This window comes from Vulpes vulpes, chromosome 1, assembly GCF_048418805.1.
Source record: "Vulpes vulpes isolate BD-2025 chromosome 1, VulVul3, whole genome shotgun sequence".
NCBI classification, from domain to species: Eukaryota; Metazoa; Chordata; class Mammalia; order Carnivora; family Canidae; genus Vulpes; species Vulpes vulpes.
This window is the reverse complement of record NC_132780.1, coordinates 137648082-137675312: the sequence shown is the minus strand read 5'-3', so window position 1 is coordinate 137675312 and position 27231 is coordinate 137648082. Positions and strand designations below refer to the sequence as shown.

The following is a 27231-nucleotide window of genomic DNA, read 5'->3' as shown; positions in this document are numbered from 1 at the left end:
ATCCTCATCTGTGCCTTGGCCACTTCACAGGCCTTCCCTGCTATGATGGCCCATGGCTCTTGGTCCTAGCCAATACCATGGGGTGAACAAGGGTTGGTCAGCACATAGATGTTAGATAGGACAAGGCCCCGACTGCGGTGACCTGCTCGGGAGGATTTACCTTCCACCCCCAAGGGTGTGGGTTGACTAAGAAAGACAGCCGTGCCCTTCCCCCCAATGCTCCAAAAGAATGACAGCTGCTAGGCTGTGGGTTGCTGTGGTGCTGCACTTGCTAACACCTTGGCATCTCTCAGCCAAGCTCCTTTGATCTTCCCCAGAGGCAGTGCCTCAGAGCAAAGCTGCCCAGAAGGGCACAGCAGATGGGTACTCGTGGAGGAGTGGGGCTGAGGGGAGGTGGTGAGGGCTTAGCTGTCAGAGCTGGATTGCTTACCAACACTTGTCCCCACCCCCCCGGTGCGAATATGGAGGGACCCCACCCAGAGGTGCAGAGTGAAGGGATCCCAGGTTTGTCCGAGCCTGCTGTCCTGATCACTGCAGACCCCTGTCCGAAACACGGGCAGTCTTGGGCCTGATGCTGCAGAGCTCCCCGCGGGAAGCCCATGCAGCCCGCTCTGGCTCCCTGTCTGTAATTACTGTGATCCCCCCCGTGCCAACCCAGACTCCGAAGCGCTTCTCCCACCTGGCTTGGCATGGGAACAAGCTCCCCCACCCCTTCTTTTTCAGCTAAGCCGTCTGAAGCAGGACTGCCCAACAGAACTTTTCCGGCTGGTGGAAATGTTCTCTATCTGTGTTGCATGATGCGCTAGTGAGGACTCACGCATAGCCCTGGGGACCCGGCATGTGGCTGGTGTAACCCAGGCACTGAACTGGTAACTTTATTACATCGTAATTAATTGAAGTAGCCCCACATGGCCAACGGTTGTCACGGCCGATGGTGAAGGTTTGAGCTGTTTGTATTTATCGTTCCCTATCTCATTTTTAAAAAATGAAAGACAGCATTTTGGAACTTTATGAGGATCATGCTGTGTGTCTTTCAGGGCTTGCTCTTTTGACGCAATGGAAATTTGTACACGTCATTCCGAGTTGCAATCCGTTCCTTTTCTCTGCTGTCCCATTCTGTATATGTAGCACACTCTATCATGTTAGTGAGCGAGCGTTTGGGCTGCTTCCAGTGTTTGGATGTTATAAACAGTGCTACTTGGAACATTTTTATTTTCGTTCATGTGTCCTAGAGTGCCCTTCCTGTAGGAGTGGAATTGCTGCCTGGTAGAATAGGTGAATGTTTAACTTTGGAAAACAATTAGGTGTTATCTACGGAGCCCTGTGCCACTTTCCTCTGAGCCATATCCTCTTCAGTGCTCAGTATTCTTATTCTGGATTTTTGCCCGCTGAACGAGGATGAAATGGTATTCTATTTGGTCTTTATTTGTATTTCCCTATTTGGGAATGAGGTCAAGAATCTCTCAACATGTTTATCAGCCCAAAATATCTTTTTTTTTTTCCCTCCTGTGTCATACCACCTCATGTCTTTTGCCCCCATTTCTATTCTTTCTGTTTTGTTCTTTCAGATTGGTTTGGAAACAGTTCTTTACTTATGTTGCAAATGTCTTTTCCCAGTTTGAAAAAAATGAGTGACATTGTGTATAACAATTCTTTTGATCAGTAGCAGTTCTTAAATGGATCAATTTTATCCTTTATGGTCAGTGCTTTTTATGTCTTTCTACTGAAACACCTCACCCAAGGTCAGAACAACTCCCTCTGTTTCCACTAAAACAGTTAAAATTTTGCCTTTTGCATTTAAGTCCTGAGTGCATCTGTAGCTGATTTTGGGGAATCCAGTTTCATTTTTTTTTCCCATGTGAAAGTCATTTTCTCTAGTTCCTCCTTTTGGAAGCCTCTGCTTCCTCTATAAATCTACCATGTGTGCATTTATGTGATGGGTGCTGTTCTATCTCAATAGGTTAGCTTGTCTATCTCAATGCCAATATCATACAGCCTTAATCACTGTAGCATCACGGTAAGGCCACTATCTGGTTGAGCAAGTTCTTTATATTCTTGAGCAGTGCTTTAGCTATGCTTTGTCCATGGAAATTTTAGTACTTGGCAAGTTCCATGAAAAATTTTGTTAGGATTTGTGTGTGTGTGTGTATGTGTTAAAATACATGCAACGTAAAATTTACCATCTTAAACATTTTTTCTTTTCTTTCTTTTTTTTTTTTTTTTAGAGAGTGTGTGTGCACATGCATGCATGAGCAGTCAGGGAGGGGTAGAGGGAAAGGGAGAGAGAGAATCTTAAGCAGGCTCCACACTCAGTATGGAGCCCATTGTGGGGATGACTCTCACAACCCTGAGATCATGACCTGAGTCAAAATCGAGTCAGATGCTTAACTGACTGAGCCATTCAGGTGCCCCCATCTTAACCAGTTTTTTTTTTTAAAGATTTTATTTATTTACTGATGAGAGACACACAGAGAGAGGTAGAGACATAGGCAGAGGACTATGTCCCAGGACTCAATCCCAGGACCCCAGGATCATGACTTGAGCCAAAGGCAGATGCTCAACCACTGAGCTACCCAAGTGCCCCCATCTTAACCATTTTTAATTAAACAGTTCAGTAGTATTAAGTACATTCACACTGTTATGCACCATCCCCACCATCCATATCCATAACTTCTTTCATCTTGTGAATCTGAAACTCTGTACCCATTAAAAAATAACTCCTTATTCTCCACTCTCCTCAGCCCTTGGCAACCACCATTATACTTTGTCGTTATGATTTGGGTTACCTAAGAATTTCATAGAAGTGGAATCGTGGAATATTTGTCTTTGTGGGTCTGGCTTACTTCATTTAGTGTAATCTCCTGAAGGTTCATCCATAGTATAGCGTATTGCAACATTTCTTTTTTTTTAAGATTTTATTTCTTTATTCATGAGAGACACACACAGAGAAAGAGAGAGAGGCAGAGACATACAGGCAGAGGGAGAAGCAGGCTCCATGCAGGGAGCCCGATGTGGGACTCGATCCCAGGACTCCAGGATCACAACCTGGGCCAAAGGCAGTTGCTAAACCACTGAGCCACCCAGGCGTCCCGCAACATTTCTTTTTAAAGCTGAATAATATTTATGTCTATACCATGTGTTGGTAATCTATTTATTGGTCAGCTTGGATTGCTTCTCCCATAATGCTGCTGTGAACACTGGTGTAAAAATATCTCTTTGAAACCCTGATTTCAAAGAGATCGTGGAAGTGGCATTGCTGGGTCATATGGTATTTCTGTTTCTAATTTTTTGGGGGGACCCCTATAATGTTTTCCAGAGCAACTGCACCAGTTTACATTCCCACCAGCAGTGCAGAGGGCTCTACTTTCTCCACATCCTCATCAGCACTGGTTGTTTCTGGGTTTTTTGGTTTTTTTTGATAGTAGCCAACCTAGTGGGTGTGGGGTGGTATCTCACTGTAATTTCAATTTGCACTAATGATTAGTGAAGTTGAGCATCTTTTCATGTGCTTATTGGCCATTCATAGATCTTCTCTGGAGAAAGATCTATTCAGATTCTTTACCTGCTTTTAAATTAAGTTGTTTTGTTGTTGCTGCTAAATTTGAGGAATTCTCTAATATTCTTGATATTAACCCTTTATCAGATACATGATTTATAGGTATTTTCTCCCATTCTGTGGCTGCTCTGTTGAAAGTGTCTTTTGATGCACAAAAATTTTAAATACTGCTGAAGTCTAATTTGTCTATTTTTCTTTTGTTGCCTGTGCCTTTGGTGTCCTATCCAAGAAACCAATGCCAAATCCAGTGTCATATAGCTTTTATGCTAGGATTTCTTCCAAGATTTTTATTGTTTTAGGGCTCATATTTTGGTCACTGAGCCATTTCAAGTTAATTTTTGAATATGATGTTTGGTAAAGGTCCAGCTTCATTCTTTGGCATGTAAATACCCAATTTTCCTAACACTGTTTGCTTTCAAATGCACTGAATGGTCTAGACACCCTTAAAATCATTTGACCATACATGCAAGGGTTTATTTCTGGACTCTATTCCATTGGTGTATATGTCTATGCCAATACCACCCTGTTTTGATTACTATAGCTTCATAATAGGTTTTGAAACCAGGAAGTGGGAGTCTTCTATTTGTTCTTCCTTTTCAAGATTGTTTTGGCTATTTGGGCTTCCTTGAGATTCCATGTGAATTTTAGGGTGGGTTTTCTATTTCAACAAAAAATGTCATTGGATTTTGCTAGAGGTTGCATTGAATCTGTAGATTTCTTGAGGTAGTATTGTCATGTTAACAATATTAAGTCTTCCAATCTATGATGCGTGTCCATTTATCTTTCATTTATTTTGGCAATGTTTTATAGTTGTCATAGTACAAGCCTTTTCCCTCCTTGGTTAATTCCTAAATCTTTTATTTTTATGTTATAAATGGAGTTGTTTTCTTTTAAGAGTGTTCATAGTTTGTATATCTCTTGGTATTTTAATGTCATTAAATCTATATATCAAATTGGGGAGAATTTACCTCTGTTTTGTTCATACTCCCACCTTCCCACAGCCATCTCCTTCCTTTGCCCTTCTCTTTGCTCTAGGTGGCTGACCCCTAAGGTTACCGAGGGTCTCCTTGCCTGTTGGTTTTCTGATGCATTTCAGTTTCTTCATTGGGTTTTTGACAGTAGCTGAATTCCCTCCAAGATTAAAACTCCCACAGAGCATCCTTACCTCCATGGTGACTTAGTTGGAAAGGAAATTAAGTTAGGAGTCCATGTGTTTTTGGCCCTAGGCATGGTAATGGATCCCCAGTGTTACTAGTCTGAGTGTTGTACTAATTGTTAGGGCCCTTAATTCTGCCCATACCTTGGCAAGTAGTCATTCATTAAAGTCTTCCTTTTAACGATTTGGGATTAATTCTGTTTTATGCTAGCATCCTGATGGAGAGTATAAAACTTTTAAAATTACATTATTTAATTGTTTTTGGTATATTATAGCATCGATAGAAGAATATGTCTGTTTAGATTCTTTGAAATTTTCTGTACTAGCAACCATATCATCAGCAACTAAGGGAATTTTTTTCCTTTCTTATCTATTGATTTTAATTTCCTTTTCTTGTCCTATTGCAATATCTAAGATCTCAACATAATCTTGAATAGTAATAGTAATAGGAGAATGCTCCTAGTGTTTCTCCGTTTAGAATGGTATTTCATTTTTTTTTCACAAATAACTTAAGCAATGAAGGTCCCTTTCTATCTTAAGTTGTTTTTTTTATTTAAGTTATATACTTTATATATGTTAGGATGATCTATGATTTTTTTTCTATATGCTATTATTCTGAATGACTTTATGGCTTTTCTTATAGTACTCCTGTAGTACACTCAACCTAGTCATGGTAAACGGTGCTTTTATCTACTATTAGGTTCAGTTTATTGATATTTTAAGTTTTTGCATTTATATCTGTGCGTACAATGGGCATGTATTTTGCCTTCCTCATGCCTGCCTTGACTGATTGTGATGTTAATTTTCAACGAATGAGTTGGGTAGTGTATTAGTCCACTCGGGCTGTTCTAACAAAATATCATAGGTTAGGTAGCTTACAAACAACAAACATTTATTTCTCACAGTTCTGGAGGTTGGAAATCCAAGATGAAGGTGCCAGCATGGTCAGATGAGGGCTTTTTTCTGGCTCACAGACTTTTCATTGTATGGTCACATGGCAGAGGGAGGTCTGTGGAATCTCTTTTATCAGAGCACTAATCCCTCATCCTTAAGACCTAATCACCTCCCAAAGGCTCCTTCTTCTAACATCATCACATTGAGCATTAGGATTCAACATGTGAATTTGAATGAGAGAGGGCATAAACATACAATCATAGCACATAATATTGCCTCTTATTCTTTCATCTGTAAGAGTTTGTATTAATCTGTAATAATCACTTATTTTTTCTCACTTGTAAACTTGTACCTAGTATATTCTTTGCAGGGAGTTTTTAACTGATGCTTCAATTCCTTTAATAGTTATTGTACTATTCAAAATCTTGACTTCTTTTAGAGTCAGTTTTGGTAGTTTTTTTTTTTTTAAGACATTTGTCATTATTTCTTATTTCAAATTTATTGGTGTAAATTGTTGATGGCATTTTCTTATTTTTTTAATCTGTTTTACTTGCAGTTTTGGTTTTTTAATCTCACTATGATTTATTTGTACCTTATCTCTTTTTTGTTTCTTGATAAATCTTGCCAGAGTTTTGTCTATTGCACTAATCTTCAACAAACCAACTTTTGGATTTGTTGAATCTTACTGTATATTTCTATTCTGTTTTATTACTTCTGCTTCCATCTTGATGTAGCCTATTTCTTTCATAACATTTAGCTATAAGTATTTAATTTTTATTCTGATTTGTGCTTTGATCTATGAAATATTTGTCTTGTTTTTAATTTCTGAATATATGAGGATTTTTCATTTATATTTTATTATTAAATTATAATTTAATTATGTAGTGGTCAGAGAATCTTCTCTATATGATAATTATTCTTTAAAATTTATTGAGGCTTTCTTTATGATTTAATATATTGTCAGTTTTTATAAATGTTCTATGTGTGCTTGCAGAGAATGGTTATTTAATTATTGGATGGAGACATCTGTATTTGTTCATTGGCTCCAGCTTGTTAATTTTATTATTCAAATCTTTGGTTATCTCTATTTGCTGGCTTTCTCTCTGTTTGGCCTGCCAATAATAAATAAGTAGGTAGATTTGTTAATTTCTCCCAGAGGTCCTATTTCTTTTTATTTTATATATAGTGGAAGTGATTTTATTAGGTTCATATGTGATGAGAATTGTTATGTCTTCTTCATAAATTGAATTTTTTATCACTATGTAATGGCTTTCTTTATAATGATACTTTGGGTCTTTAAGGTCTATGTATTTTACTTTACTAAAGTTATATTAACTTTTGGCTTTAGTAAGACCATTGTGTCTGGTTTCACCTTTTTACTTTAAACCTTTTTATGTTCTTATTATGCTTTAGATATGTCTGTTATTACAGCACATAGCTGTTACCTGTGTCTCTTTTACCAAATTTGACAATCTCTGACCTAACTATTGTGTTGATGCCTGGTACCTTTATGGAAACTATTGAAATATTTGGACTTATTTCTATAATCTTTTATCTGTCATACTTCTTCTATATTTCTTTTTCCTCTCTTTTGGTTTTTAAATAAATGATCTCTCTTTTCCTTGACAAGACAAGAACTTTAGTGCACTCTCAGGCCCCTTGATCTTTGTTACTCTTACCCCCACCTGTATTGTTGATATTTTCTAGAATTTTATCTCTGGGTTATTAGGACTAGTCTGCCCTTCTGTGTGTGTATCTCTCTCTTTTTAATTTTTTTTTTAAAAATATTGCATTTATTTGAGAGAAAGAGAGAGAGAGAGAGAGAGAGAGAGCATGCACACACAAGTGGGAGGAGTAGAGGCAGAGGGACAAGCAGACTCCAGACTGAGTGAGGCACCCTATGCAAAGCTTGATACCCTTCTACTTATGACCTACAATTTTTAATTATATTGTGACTTCTTATTCTCTTCCTCTTTTTTCTTTTTTTCAAAGATTTTATTTATTTTATTTGACAGAGAGAGAGAGAGAGAGCAGGGCTAGGGGTACAGGGAGAGGGAGAGAATCTCAAGCAGGCTCCATGCTGAACACAGAGCCAGACTTGGGATTCAGTCTCATGACCCTGAGATCATGACCTGAACTGAAACCAAGAGTCAAACGCTTAACCCGCTGAGCTACTTAAGTGCCCCTCTCTTCTTCCTCTTCCTGGGAGAGCCCTAAATTTTAGCTTCTACTTCACCATGTTATTATAGATCTTATTTCTTGTGTTCTTTATTTCACAATTATGCCTTTATCTACTATTTCTTTCCCCTCGTTATTTTTTTTTTAAGATTTTATTTATTCATGACAGACACAGAGAGATAGGCAGAGACACAGGCAGAGGAAGAAGCAGGATCCGTGCAGGGAGCACAATGCAGAACTTGATCCCAGAACCCCAGGACCACAGCCTGAGCCAAAGGCAGACACTCAAAAACTGAGCCACCCAGGTGTCCCTCCCCTCATTCGTTTTTGTGATGAAATTTTTCTCATGTTGCTAGCCTTTGTTATTTCTTTTGCTGTATTTATTTTTGTTCTGTTTTAATAATTCTGCTATATATTTTATATATTTTGGGTTAAGGAGGGCAGGGAGCATTAGTTGTTCTTCTCAAAGGTCTCCTTAGTTTAGCTGGTAAATTTTTTCCCCTGAGGATATTCTATTCTGTATGGCACTGTTTAATGGAAAAAGCTTTAAGGCCAGATCTTAATCTCTGATGGGCCCATGGGGCTGAAGAAAGGAGAATATCACAGTTATTACTCATGTTTGTAGTCTCCCTATCAAACAACTGGGCTTGCTATGTATGACTGCATAAGTCGTACACTACACGACTCCAGGAAGCACTGCTATTCATTTACATTATGATGAGAATGGCACCTCCTACCCTTACATAATATTATGTAATATTATGTAATATGGCAACCCTACAGGTCTTCGCCTTCAGACCATCAGAGAGAAGCAGATTTGGCTCCAAGGAAGTAGTACCCTTGATTTTAGTCTACCAGTTCTGGGGCTTTGGTGGGGGGTGAATGAGAAATGAATGCCTAAGGATGTTGTCTTCAACTCCTCTTCCAGAAGGACTCTGGCAGATTCCTTGAGTTAACCTCTGGTGGATTCCCCAGCTGAGTGCTCTGGGGTGCTTGACACCGATTTCTTCAGGGAAGGGACAAACGATGATTGTTCTGAGGCATCAGTGGATGAAGGCAGGAGCTTGAACTGCCTTATTTTCCTTGAACTGTTTACCTTCTTTGCCAGTTGCCTTCAACTCCAGGCTACAAACGCTCTCCCCACAGCAGTTCAAAAGCACTATCCTTCCGGTGTTCCTCGAGATTTTCACTTTTTACAGTTCCGAGATTCTATGTTTCTTCAGAGTTGATTTGGTAGAGGGAAACAACTACTACTAATTTTGCATATTTTACTTTCCCACAGTAAAGCTCTTTGCTTTCTTTTGTTCACATTAAAAATTAAAACTGGCGACGCCTGGGTGGCTCAGTGGTTGAGCATCTGCCTTTGGTTCAGGTTATGGTCCTAGGGGTCCTGGGATTGAGTCCCACATGGGAGGGTCCCCACAGGGAATCTGCTTTTCCCTCTGCCTGTGTCTCTGCCTCTCTCTTTGTCTCTCATGAATAAATAAAATCTTTAAAAAAATTTAAAATTGCCAGTTATTATACCAGCAGAAATGGGTTTATTCAGGGATGAACGAGAATTGCAATCTGGGGTAGACAAGCTGTAGCAAAACCAGAGGCGAGTCTGGAGAAGAAAAGCAGAGGTAGGTTTTTTTTTTTTTTTTTTTTTTTTTTTTTTTTTTTTTTTATGGAGAAAAGGAGTAAATAAGGAAGGCTGCTATAAATGAAAAGTCCATTGGAGTCAACAGGAGTTAGAAGTATACTGGCTTCTCACTGGCTGAGATGCTGCCAGGTGGAAAAGGAAAGTGTTTCATTCCCCAGCTGGAAAAGTAAAGTAGTATCCACTTGCAAGGTCAAGTCCCTTTCTTCCTGTTGGGTGTACAAGTGACTCTGAGTGGTAGACCATGAGGGCTCCCTCCCGCTGCCAAAACCTCCCAACTTCATTTTAGTGGAGTTTCCCAGGATTAATTCTGATGCTTTTTAAAACAACAGCTTTTATTTTTAAACTATTATTTTCTTGTTACAAGAATAATACATGTTTATTTTAAATAAACAAAAGAGATGTCACTACTGCCCTATTGCAACAACTGTCCACATTTTGGTTTGGTGACCTGCCTGTCTTTTTGCTTTGCATCTAGTTTCTACCTGCTGTTTTCAACCTGGACTTAATATAGCACGTATATTTCCCAACCTCCCTAACATGATTTTACAGTCATGTTTGGTTATATAACATTCCATTATCTAGACAAAGTATAATTTAGCCAGTTTTCTGTTGTTGGCTATCTGGATGATTTCCCTCTTCCTTTTATTGTGTATTGTTCTTTAATAAACATTCTTGTGAATAAATATTGTTCACATCCTTAATTATTTCCTTAGATTAAATTCTTAGAAGTGAAATTTCAGATCACAGGCTTTATAAAGTTCCACAAACTAATTCTCTCCAGATACAGAGCTTATCTCCAGAAAAGTTATATAATTAATATAGTCTTACATCATGAGCATGTGCTTTTCCACACACCCCTACTTAAGCTGGGTGTTAATTTTGTGATCTGCTGTTGCCTTTTTCTCAATCCAGCTTCATTAGGGCACTGTACTTTGGTTTCTGCACTCGTGTAGAGCTGAGTTCACCAAGATTCTTGCATCCAAAGAGTTTGAAATAAATTTTACCTCTAGATAAGTAAGTATAAGAATCACCTATAGGGATCCCTAGGTGGCTCAGCACCTTAGTGCCTGCCTTTGGCCCAGGGTGTGATCCTGGAGTCCCGGGATCAAGTCCCACATCGGGCTCCCTGCATGGAGCCTGCTTCTCCCTCCACCTGTGCCTCTGCCTCTCTCTCTCTCTCTGTGTCTCTCATGAATAAATAAATAAAAACTTTTTAAAAAATCACCTATAATCCTTCTGATCAAAGATAGCTACTATGGACATTTTTACACCGTATCTTTTCTCTAGATTTAAATGGAAGCCCTTGTTTTGTTTTTTGTTGTTGTTGTTGTTGTTGTTTGGCTTTTTTTGTCCCATTCTGTTGCTTTTTGTATATAGTTATGGGAGCATTCCTTTGCTCAATTCCAGCTTGCTTATTTGCTGATCATAAGTGTCCATTCTGTCTTTCCATCTAGTTTTTTTAAAATTTTTAAAGGTTTTTCTATTTGAGTGGATGCTCAACTGACTGAGCCATGCAGGCACCCTAGTTTTTTTCTTTCTATAACTGTCCTTTCATTTTCAAGAGTTGTAATTCATTCTTGTTCTTGTTTTCAGGATATAATATTTGTCCTCCTGAGGGTATTAACTGTGATTTTTTTGACATATAATTCACATATAACATTGTTAGTTGCAGGTGTACAGCAGAGTGATTCAATATTTGTATACATTGCAAGATGAACACCACAATAACTCTGGTTAACATCCATCACTACACATAATTATTTTTATTCTGATAAGAACCTTTAAGATCTACTGTCTTTGCAACTTTCAAATATACAATACAGTATTATTAACTGTAGTCACCATGCTGTACATCACCATGACTTATTTATTTTATAACTGATATGTATACCTTTGACCACCTTCACCCATTTTGCTCACTCCCTGTTCCTCACCTCTGGCAATTACCAATCTGTTTTCTTTATCTGTGAATTTAAGTTTGTTTGTGTGTGTGTGTGTTTTGGTTTTAGATTCCACATATAAGTGAGATCATATGGTATTTGTCTTTCTCTGTCTGACTTTTTCCATTTACCTTATGCCTTCAAGGTCCATCCATGTTGTTATGGATGGCAAGACTTCCTTTTTTATGGCTAAATACCATTACATTGTGTATGTGTGTATTTTTTATTTGTTCATCATCAGTGAACATTTAGGTTGTTTTCCATGTATTTGCTTTTGTAAAGAATGTTGCAGTGAACAATGGAGGTGCATGTATTTTTTTCAAGTTAGTGGGTTTTTTTCCCCCAGTTTCTGTCATTAAAAGGTGTCAAATTTTGGTCAGATATTTTTTCTGCATCTATTGACATGGTCATCTGATTTTTTTTAAAGATTTTATTTATTTATTCATGAGAGACGCATAGAGAGATGCAGAGACATAGGCAGAGGGAGAGACAGGCTCCCTGCAGGGAGCCTGATGTGGGACTCAATTCCGGGACCCCAGGATCACACCCTAAGTAGAAGGCAGACACTCAACCACTGAGCCACTCAGGCGTCCTGATGGTCATCTGATTTTTAACCTTCATTTTCTTTATGTAGCATGTATCACATTGATTTTGTGAACATTGAACCATCCTTGCATCCCTGGAATAAATTCCATTTGATCATGATGTATGATCCTTTTTATATGTTGTTGCATATGGTTTGCTAATACTTTGTTGAGGATGTTTATTCATGTAACCCCCGTTTTTTAAAAGAATCATTTTCTGTTATCTCTGTCACTTTTCCTTCCTCTTTCATTCTTCTGTTTGTGGAATTTATCTTTCTTATGCAACATTCTCCTTACATGTGTGCTGACTATTGGCTCTGTACTTATCTCAGTGTCCAAGGCTTCTGTTGGCCTGACTGCCACTGCTGTTTCCATTCATGCTGGTTGCCCCCACTCCTTTCAGCTAGCTTAAGCACTCTAGCCTTGGGGTAAAAGCTGCAACCTTCCCCCTGCACGCAGGGATGGAGGGAGACCAATTTATCCAGCTCAGGCAAATTTAGTTCTCCAGACTGGCAACCTGCTTGACATGCATAGGGTCCTTCCTACTCCCTGTATAGGTGAATGCAAAGTTTAGGGTGTATTCCTCCCGCTCCTACTTTGTATAGAACCTTCTGTATGTGCTTTGGGGTGTGGTTTCTTTAATCTGCGGGAGCCTATCTGCTTTCTGTCTCTCAGGGTTCTTCCACTTGGGCCATTGAAGGCATTCTTTCTTACCTTCCAGCTCTATTGTGGACTCTTTCTTTGTCCTTTTTTTATGTCTAGGGATTTGGGGAGGAGGCGGTTTAGCAAATAATCCAAACACTTCTTTGTTTCTCATGTGCAGAGTATGAGGACCTGTGAGTAGGTTTACCAAGAGCAGTCTTGGAGTCAAGGACACAGGGATTTGAATCTCAGCTGTTTTTATTAGCTGTGTGATTTCAAGCGGTTTCATAATCTCTCCAAGCCTCTCTTGCCTTATCTATTAAATGGGGATAATCCTTGTTGTGAGGCTTCAATGAGCTAAGGCACATAAAGCCCTCAACAGGGCCTCTAGCAGAATGAGCACTCAATATGTAATCTTTAGGTTATTTTTGTCAGAGTTTTTCTTTTTCTATTTTTTTTTTTTTATTAAGCTAAGCCCAGTTAATAGAGGAGTACAGAGAACCCCTTTTCCATCCACCTTATTTAGACTTGGAATTTTTTCTTCCAGCCCTTTTCTGGGACCTCACTAGGAAGAAACAGACTGACCATACACACCACACCCCCACCCCATCCTGTTCTCTCTACAGCTCAGCTCCACCGGCTAGAAGGGCTGAGGACCATTGGCATCACCACCAACGGCATCAACCTAGCCCGGCTTCTGCCTCAGCTTCAGAAAGCTGGTCTAAGTGCCATCAACATCAGCCTGGACACCCTGGTACCAGCCAAATTTGAGTTCATTGTTCGCAGGAAAGGTGAGCAGATGTGGTTTATAGTGGGGGGTGGCCCTCCCAGGCTGCTCCTCCCACAGAGCTGAGGAGCTGTGGCTGGTGCCAGGCAAGGAGTCTGGTTGCTCCCTTTTGGTGTCTGAGCTACAGATAAACCTAGGAATTCATTCCTTACTCCTCACCCTCATCAAATGTCCTCTGTCTCTATAGCCACACCTTTGGGGAAATTGGGGGATCAGATGCTAGGACCTGTGGTGAACTGTCTCCCTCTGCCCTGCCCCCAGTTTGCCTAGGACTGGGCACGTTGCTAGTATACAGGCCTTTCTATTTTAAAACCAAGATAGCCCCTGATGGATGGGGACAAGTTGGTGACCATATAATGAGATCTGAGGAGATGTGGGGCAGCCCGAGGTGGAAGCAGCTGCCTTGAGATGCCAGAGTCAAGGTCAGCATTGCCAAGCAGGGGTCCTGCAGTGGCACTTCCATGGCGTCCTCCCTACCCGGCTTTGTCCGGGAGGGCACAGGTGGGGAGGTAGAGAGCAGCCCTGAGCCCCAGGTCTCATTAGACCAGCACCCAGTGGTTCTTGGGCCATAGGCTTCAGTTTTGGGTGGGAAGTACCCAGGATTGGATGCCCTTTGAGTTGGGATGGTGGTATATAACAGAGTTCTCTGCAAGATCAAGAGACTCAGTGATCCCTCCCTTTCTTTGGAAACAGCTTCTAGCTCCTAGTTCCACTTTCTCTTTTCCCTGCTCCATGGTGTGACTCTCTGTTTACACCATTCGTGTGTTAAGGATGTGCTAATGGAGTCCTTGCCCTCTGGAAAGAGCTGCTTCAGGTGCTGTGAAGGAGACAGACACACAGGCACACAGGACATTGCTCTGCCTTACAGTCATGAAGGGCCAAAATGCATGCTGCTACTAGGCCACCTTTGTTTGTCTTGTGTTGATTAAAGAGCTACAGGGAAGGAGAGAGAACTTCTAGCAGAGAAGACGTGGAGGGCTCCATGGAGGAGGCATCGCCTCTGGGCCTTGAGGAATGGGGAACAGAGAGAGGAGTTGGATCAAGGGAGCTCACTTTGAAGGGGAAAGGCACTCGGGAACCTGTGAGGGCGCTGAGGTGGGAAAGTTGAAAGTGTATTTATGGGTTTCACCCCCTCCCCGACATCCACATATCCTCTGCCTCCTTGTCTCATTTCCTAGAATGAGGATTGGAGACAGTAGATCTTGACATCAGATCTGCCTTCCCATTTACATTTCTATGTCCACCACCCCTTTTTGGAGGTGGAGTGCTTTACAAAAGAAGCAGCTTCTAGATTATCGTAACAGCAGTTTATATGAAAACTGCACCTTCCTCTTGTTTCCCTGCCTCACTGAGCCATCTAAAAATGCTGCAAGGAAACCCTGGGGTCCATCCTCTGGCTACAGTTACACCCTCCGCCAGGGGAATGGCCCAGCTGTGAATCACACACAATCACCAGGCTGTGCTGAGGGGGCCGGGGAGGGGCCAGCGTGCAGGAAGCCCTCAAATGCTTGGACAGAGGAGGGAGCAGAGAGTGAGAAGCAGCCTGGGATCCCAGGTACTGTGGGTTAACCACAGAGATGGGAGAATCACGTGAGGACTAGTTGCTCACTGGCCCCAACACAAAGCACTGACAAGGGAGATCGAAACCTGCATTCTAAGGTACACAGCGTGAGGCCTCCAGTGGGACACCACCTCTTCTTAGGGTCTCAGTTTTGCCGCTTAGACAATGAGAGGGGTCACCTAGATCAGGATTGGCACATGATAGACCACCAGCCAAATCCAGCCCCCTGCTTGTTTTTTTGTTTTTTCTGTTTTTGTTTTTTAATGGGGCTGGGAGCCAAGAATGAATTTTACAGATCATATTTGTAATCAATTTGATGTTAGAAAACATTAATTATGAACTCCCAGCTAAGCAAAATATTATCCCAGCAAAAAGAATTCCATTCTTCCATTCTATGTGTAGAGCTATGTTATAAAAGATGGTACTCAATTATCAGATTCTGAAATTATATAGTCTTTACAGGATACACCTAATAATATCCCCAATTTCACCTCTCGGCCTACAAAGCCTAAAATATTTACTGTTTGGTCACTGGACTTGGTGGTCTCTGAGGCTCCTTACAGATCTGGTGCTTCCCTCTGGGTGTAAGGGGGGCAGGGAGAGGGAGAAAGTTTCCAGACCCTTTTCTCCCTCCTTGCAGGCTTCCACAAGGTCATGGAGGGCATCCACAAGGCCATCGAGCTGGGCTATAGCCCTGTGAAGGTGAGGACCTGCTGTTGCTTTTGACCTCTGACTTCGGCCCCCCACCCTGGCTAGACCTCCTCCTGCCAGCATCTGGCCCATGGGAGGCAGCTCCTCGCCCTGGCTGGTGCAGCTGTACTGTACCCTCATCACTTCCTTGCCCACTGCATCCAGCATGCCCCTGACCTCTTGGAGGGGAGAAAACCAGTGACCCCCACTGCATTCCCAGCTTAAGAACTGGGCGGGGAGAGATACAAGGAATGGGCCCTCCAGTAGAGAGCCTAGGCGAGTGCCAGACCCCTGAAGGTCATTCCTTGGAAAAGAATGCAGGGGGAACAAGCCTTGTGGTCCTCTTGTCCCTGCCCAGGTGAACTGTGTGGTGATGCGAGGCCTGAACGAGGACGAGCTCCTGAACTTTGTGGCCTTGACCAAGGGCCTCCCCCTGGATGTGCGCTTCATAGAGTACATGCCCTTCGATGGTCAGTGACCTGGGATGGAGTGGGAAGCAGAGCTTGGGTCTGGCAGCAGAGCTAGACCAGCACCATGCTGAGACCATGGTGCAGGGATGCTGAGGACCCTGGGAAGGGTTGAGTGGGGTGGACAAGGTCTGGCTGGCCCTGTGGGTGCTGGTGACCCTGGGCCCCACTGTGTGTATGGGAATTTCTCTGGGGATAATGGGTAGGGGCCTCTGCAGGCGTGCCAGGCCTAGGGATCTGATTGGGGGTTAGAGGCATCTCTGAGTTGAGTGTGGGTATGGTGTGATTCACCTGCTTTAGGCAGAACTGGCTCTCCTATTCAAGAGGCAGAACTGATTCTTGGGTTCTATGGGAGGATGGACCTAAAGACCCCAGGCTCCTGCAACTCTGTGACTCTGTGGCTTCCAACCCCAATACAGGCAACAAATGGAACTTCAAGAAGATGGTTAGCTACAAGGAGATGCTGGACACCCTCCAGCAGCAGTGGCCAGAGCTGGAGAAGCTGCCTGAGGAGGAATCCAGCACAGCCAAGGTTGGGGGCAGTACAGGTGGGCCTGGGTAGGGAGGAGGACCATGGGACAGCTGGCATATAACAAGAGGCCGACTGTGCCATCACAGCTGCCTCCACCCTCATGGCCAGAGCAGCAGGCTGGGTAGGGGGCAGGCGTGAGTACCTTGTCTTAAACCACACTTCAGTAAGTGGTGGAGACATGCTGTGGCCACACTGCCCACGTGCCTCCAAAAACATAGTAGGTTTGCTGTGAGGCCAGGTGCAGGCAGAGAGCTCATAGGTCCTCCATTGTGTCAGTCTTCTGTTGTCTGGGGACCTTGGGTGCTCCCTTCCTCGGGAGCTGGGCCTGTCCTGGGCCTGTCCAGCCCCATCCCCTCAGTGGCCCTTTCCCTCCTCACCCCAGGCCTTTAAAATCCCTGGCTTCCGGGGCCAGGTCAGCTTCATCACATCCATGTCTGAGCATTTCTGTGGAACCTGTAACCGACTACGAATCACAGCTGATGGGAACCTCAAGGTAAGTATCCCTTTCCCCACAAGGGACCCCTTGCCACTTGTGTGTTGGGAATATCTCTTCCCACTTGGACCCCCAATTGGAGGGGAGACCAACAGGACACATGGTGCAGATGGCGAAATAGTGTCAGTTTGGGGAGAGCACGGGGGCTGAAGGTGACAGCGAACCCATGGCCTGCCTTCCTGGGGCTCCTGAAGTAACTTCCAGGTGATTGGGAGCCACTTGCCAGCACTTAACGTTACCAGGGTGGGCAGGGGAGAAGTGAAGGGTCAATGTGCCCTGGACCCTAGCCCCAACCCTGATGGGCCCCTTTCCAGGCCCAGGGCTCAGATCTGAAACCAGTGACTGTTATTCACATCTGATCAGCACATCCTGTGCCTTCAGCCCTTTGGAGAGTGTCAGAGAGGCAGAGACATAACCAGTCCTTGTAGAGGTAAAGTCTTATGGTTAAGAGCAAGCAAAGGGTTGATGTGCGGCAGTACGTAAGTCTTTGTCAGAGGAGTGGCCAGACAGGCTGTAAGGGGGGCAGGACTTGAGGGAGCACATTATGGACACCGATGACCTTGAAGGATGGAGAGGGGAGGGCAAGAGAAGGGAGGACACTTGTCTGGAGTTCATACTGACAAGGCTAGGGCAGGTCCACGCCAGGTGTGGGGAAATCACATGGTAGAGGACTTGAATGCCTAGGTAAAAGGTACAGCACAGCGTGTGTTCTGTTGACAGTAGGGTGCTATGCTGGACAAGGGGGAGACATGACTCCTGTTCATGTTTGAGGAAGAATAACCAACTGGTTGAATTTGGAAACAGGAAGACTAGTCAGATGGCCACTGAACAGTGTTTCATGTAGGTAAGAGTGTGAGGCGAGGATGGGAAGGAAGAATGAAGGAGCTTGGAAACGCATGTGGAAGACCACGAGAAGGCATCCAGGGGCTGGTCGGCTTTGGGAACTATTCAGCATTGGGAAGGAGGGTGATCGGAGTTCAGATGCATTGAGCTTGACATCCAGAAGGGACCATCCAGCACTTGTTCAAAAGCCAGGGCTAGAGATGTGGACTTGCCATATAGTATGGATGGCATCTGTGTAGTCAGGACCCCTGCAGGACACGGTGGGGTGGGGTTCTGAAGAGAGGCTATTTATAGTGTGGGGAGAGTGTGACTCAGAAGAGATGTTGAGGCACCTGAGGGGCAGCAGCAGACCGCTGCTCCCACCTGGGATCTGGGAGGAAGTGGTGTCACAGGGGCCCACGGAGAGCTGTAGCCTGGCGGAGTGGCCACCGGGCTGGAGCTGGGGCTGTGGAGGGGAGTAGTCACTGCCTGAGATGTCTGAGCCTGGAAGAAGCAGGATAGAAATGCCCAATCTTTCTTTCCTTTCACTCTCCAATCTCCCACCAGCCAACTCAGCCAGAAGCCAGCTAGAGGGGATCCCGGAAGGTGGACCCCTGGGGGCAGAGGGTGGGCCCGGTGAGGGAGTGAGGGGTGAGGAATAGCCAGCAGGGTAAAGTAGGTATACCTTCTACGTAGGTTCTGTTTGTATCTTCTCTGGTGCTCTCGGCTCTCAGAGGCTTCTCAGACGTTCCTCTGTCCTGTGTCCACAATGCCTTCTACAGAGCTGGCACACAGTAGGTGCTTTATAAAGCTTTGTGGGAGGAGGGTAGGTATCTCTCCTGCTGGGACTGCCTCATCCACCCCTGAGCCCCCGAGCAGCCAGCCTGTCTCAGAAGCTAGAGAGTGTCGAGTTTGAGTGGCTTCAGGATGCCACCCTCACCAGGTCTGTGCTGTTCAGCCATCCATCCAGGTTACAAACTGGAGTGTGTGCAGGGCCAGGCCAGTAAGGTCCGTGAGCGTAGGGATCAGGAGGAGACACGGGTGAAATGGGATGTTCGTGCCACATCCAGGGGGACTGCCAGGATTGGGAGTCTATGCTCACGGCAATAAAGAGGCTACTCTAGGGAATGTCTCAGGAGAAGGTTTGCATCTGGATTTTTATGTGGCATGTCTGTTGGCAACTGTTTTTATAGTATGCTCTATAGGCTGAAGGTAACATGACTGTGAATCAGAGACAGGCCTCGGGACGTCTGGTTCCACTTTCTGCCCTTCCGGCCTGACTTCACCATCCAGCACCTTCTATCCCTCACTGCAGGAAGTCCCACCTTGAGTATGACCCAGCTGCTTGCACTCAGCCCATGGGGGAACTCTAGGGATGGGGGCCAAGGCTCGGAAACAAGGGAGGCATGCTCTCCTCACCCCCATGGTGACCACCCACAGGTCTGCCTCTTCGGGAGCTCAGAGGTGTCTCTACGGGATCACCTGCGGGCAGGGGCCTCCGAGGAGGAGCTGCTGAGGATCATCGGGGCCGCTGTGGGCAGGAAGAAGCGGCAGCATGCAGGTAAGGGGTGGGCACAGGGCAGGCCAGGCTGGCTGCTGAGTGGGCCGGAGGGGCTGAGGGGACAGAGCAAAGCTTGGCAGGAAGCCAGCGGGACTCAGTGACATCTTGGCACCCAGTCCCTCCTGTGGCACCTGGAGACTGGGGGTGTGGTGATGGTTCTCTCCTCCCTCCGGAGCATTGGCACAGCAGAGCCTGTGCAGGAGAGGGTACTCTGAATTCTCCTGGGCTGTTTTATTGGGGAGAGGGGATGTGGGGGGGGCACTGTACTGTCTCATCCCACACATTGCCTTCTCTCAGGAGGGTGGGGTCCTGGGCACCCACAGAATATGCTGGCTCTGTCATGGGTGACCTTGCAGTGCATAGCACGGGCTTTTTGTCAGTGCGCACTTCGGTGATTGCATGTTCCTGGGTCGTCCTACCTCTGTGTCAGCCTGAGAGTGAACTCTCCTTTCCCACCCCTCCCTTCCCCCTTTCCTGCTTTCCTCCCCCGCCCCCCCCCCCCATCTCTCCCTTACCCCAGGCATGTTCAGTATTGCCCAGATGAAGAACCGGCCCATGATCCTCATCGGTGGGTGACCCATCAGTACGTAACCACTCACCCTTGTCACTGGGGGATCCCGTGGGGTGGGGCCCCTGCCCTAAGGCACCCCCAGATCCTGCATTTCATCCTGATGTTCTCATTATGTGTTTCTTGTACTCCTCCTCCATCTCCTCTCACCCTTCCAGTTTTACTGTGTCTTCTCTTCCTTGTTCATTGTTCCCCCTCACTCTGTATACCACAGAAATCATCATTCTGTCTTACCAGAAATTGGGGCAGGGGGCCTTCCAGATTTATGGTCTATTGTCCTCAGGTTGTTGTCTCCCAAAAGTGGAGCTCCTGGTTAAGATGGAGACCCTGTCCTTGGCTCTAGAACCTCCCAGCCTAGATGCTATTACAGGATCTGGGCAGGGCTTGGGGCAGCCAGCTAAGAATGTTCCTGATCTTTTCAGGAGGAGGCAACCGGGATCTCAACTGCCTAATTCCTTAACTCCTGGAAACTTATATGCATAAAGTCATATGTGTTCTCTGGGGGGAACTGGTTGGTCCATGAGGAGCTTTAGGGATGCTGCTACTGCTCTACCAAATGCCCAGACTAGATGGGGGGAGGCCTTGCCCCCTTGGCCACAGCCCGATCTGGGCTTCTGAACTATACCACCAGGCAAGAGAAAGTAGTGAGAAAAACTAGGGAAAGGGATTCTTCTCCAGGGTTTGGAACCAAGTGAGTGAATGCACGGGCCCAGAGGAAGGCAGGCTAGAGTGGGCTGCCTCCCAAACCAGCCTCCCAGAGAAGGGAAGGCAGCTCACCAAAACACTCCCCTGGGAGGTCAACTGGACCGTCTCTCTTCTTCCCCTCACTTCCAGCGTCATAGTCCTATAGTTGGACTTTGACCCATGCTGACACACCTTGATGGCAAGGAGCTGGGGATGCCTTTGTGGAGGAGGGTTGTACCTCTGACATTGGCAAGATGGGGGCCCAAACCTGGGAAGCCAGAAGGTGGGAGGCCTCTTTGCTTCATAAGATCTATTACTCCTCTCAAGGACATAGAGTAATAAGCTGGTCTGATTTCTATAAAACCAGGGGTGTCTGGAACAGGACCTGCGACTTTCACGTGCACGTGAATCACTTGGGGCTATTGTCATTTCGGAGTTGGATTTGGGAAGTCTGGGCCATGTTTCTACACTGGACCACCCTTTGAGTACCAGGAGCCTACAAGGCTCCCAAGGCCCTTGGCACCATTTGGATTGGCCTGTCACTCCGTGGGTTCTTCTGATGTCCTTGAGGGGGCCTGAAAGACCTTGTTGAAATAGATACAATATTTCCCTTACTATCTTCCCTGGGAACCAGATACTTATTATTAACCCTGCATAGAGAATGTGAAGAGGAGTAACTGTGATTGGTAATTCAGTCTGAGACCTCACTGTAGCTTCCAGAAAATGCAGTGACCGAGAGAGGTCATGTGATCAGGCTGCAGCCTTCAGACTTTAGGTGATTCTGAAGAGAACTTCAACGACAAGGGAGTTGGTGGGGAGGGGAGCCCAGGAGTGCACCCACTGCCCCCCATGGGCCCAGGACCACTGGTGGGGCTGCACGCTGCACACCGCCTGCCATGGGGGGCTGCAGACCTGTATCCCGGGGCTCTCTGTCTGCATGCCTCCTGCTTTCTCTCCTCACTACACTCCTTGCTCCTCACCCCTCTCTTCTCCAGTGTGGAAGCAAGAACTCAGGGTGGGCAGGGAAAGGGTGGGAGAAGAGGTGGGGTGGGGGACAACAAAAAACCCTTCCTTTTTGGACTCCGTTTCTCTTCTCTTTCCTTCTTGCCTTCCAGAGTTACCTTTGATGCTCCAAGATTCCCCACCAGCCATTCCAAGCATTTCCTCCCAGCACCCCTTTCACGTTCAGGGTATAAGACACAGAGTGAGTTTCTCCAACCGGATGTCGACTTGGTGGAAAGGATGCTGGGTCTCCCGGACCCCTCCTCTGGGCCAACGGTGGTCCAACTCCCCTCAGAGACACTGCAGTTCCCACCTAGACTCAGATGCCAACCCAAAGTGCCTTAGTGCAGTGTCCGGGGCTCCTGCCACCCCCTCAGGACCCCTGCCAACCTCGGACCAACTAACCCATGTGGACACAGAAGGACGGGCAGCTATGGTAGATGTGGGTGGGAAGCCAGACACAGAGCGGGTGGCTGTGGCCTCAGCCGTGGTCCTCCTGGGGCCTGTGGCCTTCAAGCTTGTCCAGGAGAACCAGCTAAAGAAGGGGGATGCCCTGGTGGTGGCCCAGCTGGCCGGAGTCCAGGCGGCCAAGCTGACTAGCCAGCTGATCCCTCTGTGCCACCACGTGGCCCTGAGCCATGTCCAGGTACGGCTGGAACTGGATGGTGCACGCCATGCCGTGGGGATCCGAGCATCTTGCCGGGCTTGGGGCCCTACCGGGGTGGAGATGGAAGCCCTGACCGCGGCTGCCGTGGCCGCCCTCACCCTATACGACATGTGCAAGGCTGTCAGCAGAGACATTGTGTTGGGTGAGATCAAGCTCCTTAGCAAGACTGGGGGTCAGCGGGGGGACTTCCATCGGACTTAGAGCTCTTGCCTCTCCCCCAGCCCAGCTGGGTCAAGATGGGATGTGGTTCCAGCAAGTTCCTGTAACCCCATCAGGATCTCCAAGGTCAGCCCACCCCTTTCCTGCTATATGATCTAGAGTGACCAGCTCAGCCTCCTGTCAGCCTTCCTGGACACCACAGTCATGGAAGGGGGTCCCCATGAGCAGTGCTAGAGAACTGAAAAATCACATTGTCTGAAGTAGTCCCCAGATAACACGTCCGGTTTCAGACAGCCTAGTCCCTAACTTCCACTTCTCATTTTGGGTTTTCTCTTCTCCTTCTTTGGGAGAGAATAAGGGCTCATGAAGCAGAGGGAACCCACTTTGAGGAGGGAAATGCACGGTTTGCATTAAGAATGTTCCACAAAAAAAAAAAAAAAAAAAAAAAAAAGAATGTTCCACAAATCCTCTAAAGCAGCTTTGCCTTCCTGAGCCTGGAGCCACAACCCCATCCTTTCCTGCCTCTCCACCACCCCTCTGAAGGGGCCAGTTACCCTCTCCTTTTGCCTGAGTCTGTGTCCCATCAAACTTGCAGGGTTTTGGCTTAACAATTACACTCGTCCTGCTGCCAGCTCCTTTTCCTAGGTCCCTTCCTCTTGAACAGGACACACGTTAGCAGTAGCCCTGGGGATCCCTGACCCAAGCACACGTCCCACCCCTGGCCCTATGCACTGCTGTTCCACCCGCTGCCCACACCCCTTTATTCTGGAACATATCAGGGAAAGAAGAGAGTTGAAGATTGCCTTCACCCTCACAGCGCACAAAATAAAGCCACGATGCCAACTTTGGAGATGCAAGAATGAGGACTATCTGTGCAGAGTGCACCGAGCTGCTGTGAATTCATGCCCACCACCACCCCTCCCCCCCGGGGGAAGAGGAGCAAGAAGGATGCTAGAAAAGCCAAAGGGGCACATTCTCTGAGTATCCCTCGTCTTCCCTGTGGGAGAAGGTGGGAGTGGAGTGGGAGGCCCAGAGATGTACCCCCTGTAGTGGGTGTCAGGTGGCGGGCTCATCACTGGTTTTGCCATTAGAGATCAAGGGGGTGCACTTAGAGGTTCCTGGTATGCACATCCCCAAACACTGGACTGGTTGGCTGGGTTCCCTTTGTAGAATAGGCGGCTTTGGGTATATCCCCAGTGGCACCCCCTGCCTGCCTCCCCTCTGCCCTATACCCCCGTGTGCTGGCGAATGTTTGACAAGCAGCTCTTGGGAAAAGAAAAAGCCGAATTCCATGGCTGATTTCAAGCTACCAATACAATGTGAATTGGCTTGCAAAACTTTTGAAAATGTAACAGTTGGTGCTCTCAGAGTTGATATGAACTGGCTCCAACCTCCTATTGGCTGTTGACCACTCCCCAGCACACTTCAAGTCCCCGCATGGGAAGAAGGCAGGCTGGATGGGGATGGTACGGATTTAATATTTTTTAGTATTACAATATATTCTTATAAAAATGGTGCAGGTAAAAAGGATGCTGCAGATTTTGTACATTAGCCCCACTTGTCTGAGACAGCTTGGTGAAAGCAGCCGTGGCATGGAGGCGTCCCTCGTAGAGGCTGGAGGAACAGTCATGGCACCCCAGTTGGTAAAAATGGGATGGGGATGGGGAGAGCCTGGACCAGACCCCTTCCCTCTCCAGCTGGAGAATATTTTCCTCCTGCTGTCCCAAACATGCCTGACTTCCCTCACCGGAGAGGAGGAGCGGGCGCTGCTGCCGAGAAGGGGACAGGTTGGATTAGGTTAACTGAATTTTACACTGAACACAAAATTAGACAGCTGGAGAAATGTACCTGAAGGGGGCAGGTGGAGGAGAGAAGGACACAGGAAAGACTAAGGAACAAATATAGTAGGTGTAAACATTTAGCATATCAAGATACCAACTCGACCATCTCCACGGGGCACCAGCCCGTCCTGGCTGACTCAGATGTGATGGTGCATGGTCCAAGGCACTGTTGTAGATCTGGCTATTCTACTGGCCAGAGCTAGACAATAATAAATAGAAAAGGAAAAAATCTTTCGGGGTGAGAAGCCTGAGCCCTGGAACAAGGTATGTGTCCTCTGTAAACAGTTAAACCAAAGTGTGCTTTTCTGTGGATGCAGGATGTCTTGAACAACTTCTATATTGCTTGTCTCTCCTGGTGTGTATCCAGTCTTCCACGGTGAGTGGGAATGCCACAATACGGACATGCTGTTGGATAGAAGAGGAGCCCTCCCCTATTCTTTGCCCCTATGGGGTAGGTTGGCCTCAGCCCAGCCAGTTTGGGAGAGGACCTTCAGAGAACCGCACCCCCCCCACCCCACCCCACCTTCCCATCACCAGCTTCTTGCAGCGGGGGCTGTCGGCTATACAGATGGGTATAACAAAGCTCTCTGCAGCTGCCCTTCCTGGAAGCCTTCATCTTGCATTCACCTGGACTCCAGGATGGCCTCTTCCCATCTAGCCTGGCCAGGCCTGCATTTGCTCACATCCCTCCCCCCTTCAAACCAACACACATGCTGGGCTCACTAACCCTATGTTTCTTGTCCCCCGCCCCCGCAGCTACTCTGGCCCTATCTCAGGAGTCTGATGTAGGGAAAAGATAAGCAGCTGAAGAGTGGTCCTAGCCCACCATTGTGGCCACTGGCATTAACCCTGAGCTGGAGAAATAGGTTGGAAGGTGAGAAACAAAGAGAAGGTCAGGAAGATAGAATGGCAAGGAGCTGGTTGATGGAGGGAGGCTGGACTCCGAGGATGATAGGTCAACTCCAGTGGGAAGAAATGTATTGAAAATAAGAGGCTTGATGGAGTTGACCTCTCCTGCCTTCTTTGAGAAGACAGAAGTTTAGTTTAGACATAGCCATTGTTTCACCCCAACCAAGGACAGCTCAAGATGCACAGGATAGACCGTGGGAGTGGATGGGAGGACCAGAATGGACCCCTTGGAAGGCAGACTGAAGAACTGAATTGAGAGGTGGGTCCCAGCCCCCATCTCTGGTACCCAGCTTTCTGCCCTTGTTTCCTCTAGGCAGTGCACCCCCAGGGAAATTGGGCTTTCTCCTCTGTATTCTGCCTCCCTGGCTTCTTCTGCCTGCTCTGGCTCCCAGTCCGAATGCCTCAGAGATTGCATGTAAATACAGAGGGCAGCTCTGGCCCTTCGGATCTTCTCTGGAAGCGACTCCCAAGGGCCAGCCTCAGCCAGGTCCACATGGTTTGAAGTGGCCTTCTGCAGACTGGACAGAGGAGGAGGTCTCCGTGGCGTCTGCCCTGAGGCAGACATTACAGCAAGAGTTTGGGGTCTGATGAACCTAAAACTGTGGACCAGGGAGCCCGAGAGTCTAGCCAGGCATTCAAGTGCTGCCCTCTAGTGAGGGGCCATCAGAATGCCCAGCCAACACCTGTGCTGTCCCACATCAAGACAGTGAGTGGGTGGGTTGTGCAGAGGAGGTGTGAGGAGGGTTTTGTTCCAGGGTCCTCATGCCCGAGGCACAAGGTGTGGTAATGAGTGGGGTCTTTCTTGAACCCCTTCCCTAACCAGATTCATCAAGTACCTGATCATGAACCATAGTCGTGGGAACCCAAAAGTGAGTGTTCTGAGATTCAGGATTAGTAAATAGGAGGGAGGTGGCAGTAGGGAAGGAAGGGGGAGAGACTTAAGATATACAAGAGAGGGGCTAAAGGGCTTGGGATGTAGGAAACAAGCACTGCTACTCTGTGTCCTGATGACTTGGTCTCTGCATCCTCCTCCCAGCACTTTCTCTGAAACCGATCTAGCTAGACTATCTAATGCCTCTTCCCTTCTCCATCCAAGAGGAAACTTTGCCCGCAGCTCAGTGTTCCATTAAAGCCTCTTCTGGGGGATGGGGGCCGGCATTCTCTCACTCGGGCTCTCAGGGGGCCCACCCCACCATGAATTCCCTCCTGCACATGAAATCTGGACAAGGCCCGTGGACCAGTCCAGTCTAGATCTGGAACAGTTGCGTGCCAACACGTAAGTGCCCTTGCTGGGGGTGGGGGTGGGGGTGGGGAGGCAGGGCTCCTTCTGCAGGGCCTACCGGGGACCCTGGGCGGCCGGGATGCAGAAAGAGTAACGGAACAGGAGACGTGCGGGGACACCTGGTCCTGCCACACATGGCCCCTGCCCCCGCCCCCAGGGCCCAGCCCAGGGCTCGTTTAACCCGAGCACCAAATTGTCTAAGGATCACGGCTGCCTCCGCTCAGCCCCTCGGCCCAGCCCCATCTCCCACCTCCTGCTGTGGCCAGTGCCCAGGTCAATAATTTAGCCTGCTTATGGCCCGTTCCCGGGTGACTTCCAAGGCCTGGCTCCCTGACCGCTTGCGGCTGCGCTTGAGCTTGCATAAGTCCTTGTCAAAAACCTCCCCCGAGCGCAGGGCTGACACCAGGTCATCGAACTCGCCGCCTTCCTCCAGGGTGCTGCCTGCGTGGACCTTCCGCTGCCGCTGCCACCGCTCCCGCTCCCTTTGCTCCTTCAGCTGGAGGGGGAGGAGGGGGAAGGAGCGGGAAGAGGAGGAAGAGTGAGAGGCCAGCTGGGGCCAGAGCAGCCACCCACAGCCCAAGTGTCAAATGAACCCTCCAACCGGCCTGTAACTC

The 27231-nt window shown here is 46.8% G+C and overlaps 2 protein-coding genes across 11 annotated transcripts in view; one reads left to right on the top strand and one right to left on the bottom strand.

The window, feature by feature from the left end:
- MOCS1 (molybdenum cofactor synthesis 1) overlaps nt 1-23442 on the top strand; it is a 34493-nt gene extending 11051 nt beyond the window's left edge. Inside the window, exons 4-11 of one of the 3 annotated variants that reach the window (XM_025990860.2) lie at nt 13219-13383; nt 15581-15642; nt 15989-16100; nt 16517-16629; nt 17012-17122; nt 19385-19505; nt 20026-20073; nt 21873-23442. In XM_025990860.2, coding sequence (XP_025846645.2) covers nt 13219-13383; nt 15581-15642; nt 15989-16100; nt 16517-16629; nt 17012-17122; nt 19385-19505; nt 20026-20073; nt 21873-22627 — 1487 coding nt within the window. In that variant the 3' untranslated portion in view covers nt 22628-23442. Of the gene's footprint in view, nt 1-13218; nt 13384-15580; nt 15643-15988; nt 16101-16516; nt 16630-17011; nt 17123-19384; nt 19506-20025; nt 20089-21872 lie in introns of all 3 variants that reach the window. The other 2 variants (XM_025990863.2, XM_025990861.2) reach the window with 2 other exon arrangements.
- Nucleotides 23443-24043: 601 nt separating this feature from the next.
- DAAM2 (dishevelled associated activator of morphogenesis 2) overlaps nt 24044-27231 on the bottom strand; it is a 115127-nt gene continuing 111939 nt past the window's right edge. For all 8 annotated transcript variants that reach the window (XM_025990859.2, XM_025990858.2, XM_072731652.1 and 5 more), the window contains one exon: nt 24044-27113. In XM_025990859.2, coding sequence (XP_025846644.1) covers nt 26892-27113 — 222 coding nt within the window. In that variant the 3' untranslated portion in view covers nt 24044-26891. The remainder of the gene's footprint in view (nt 27114-27231) is intronic.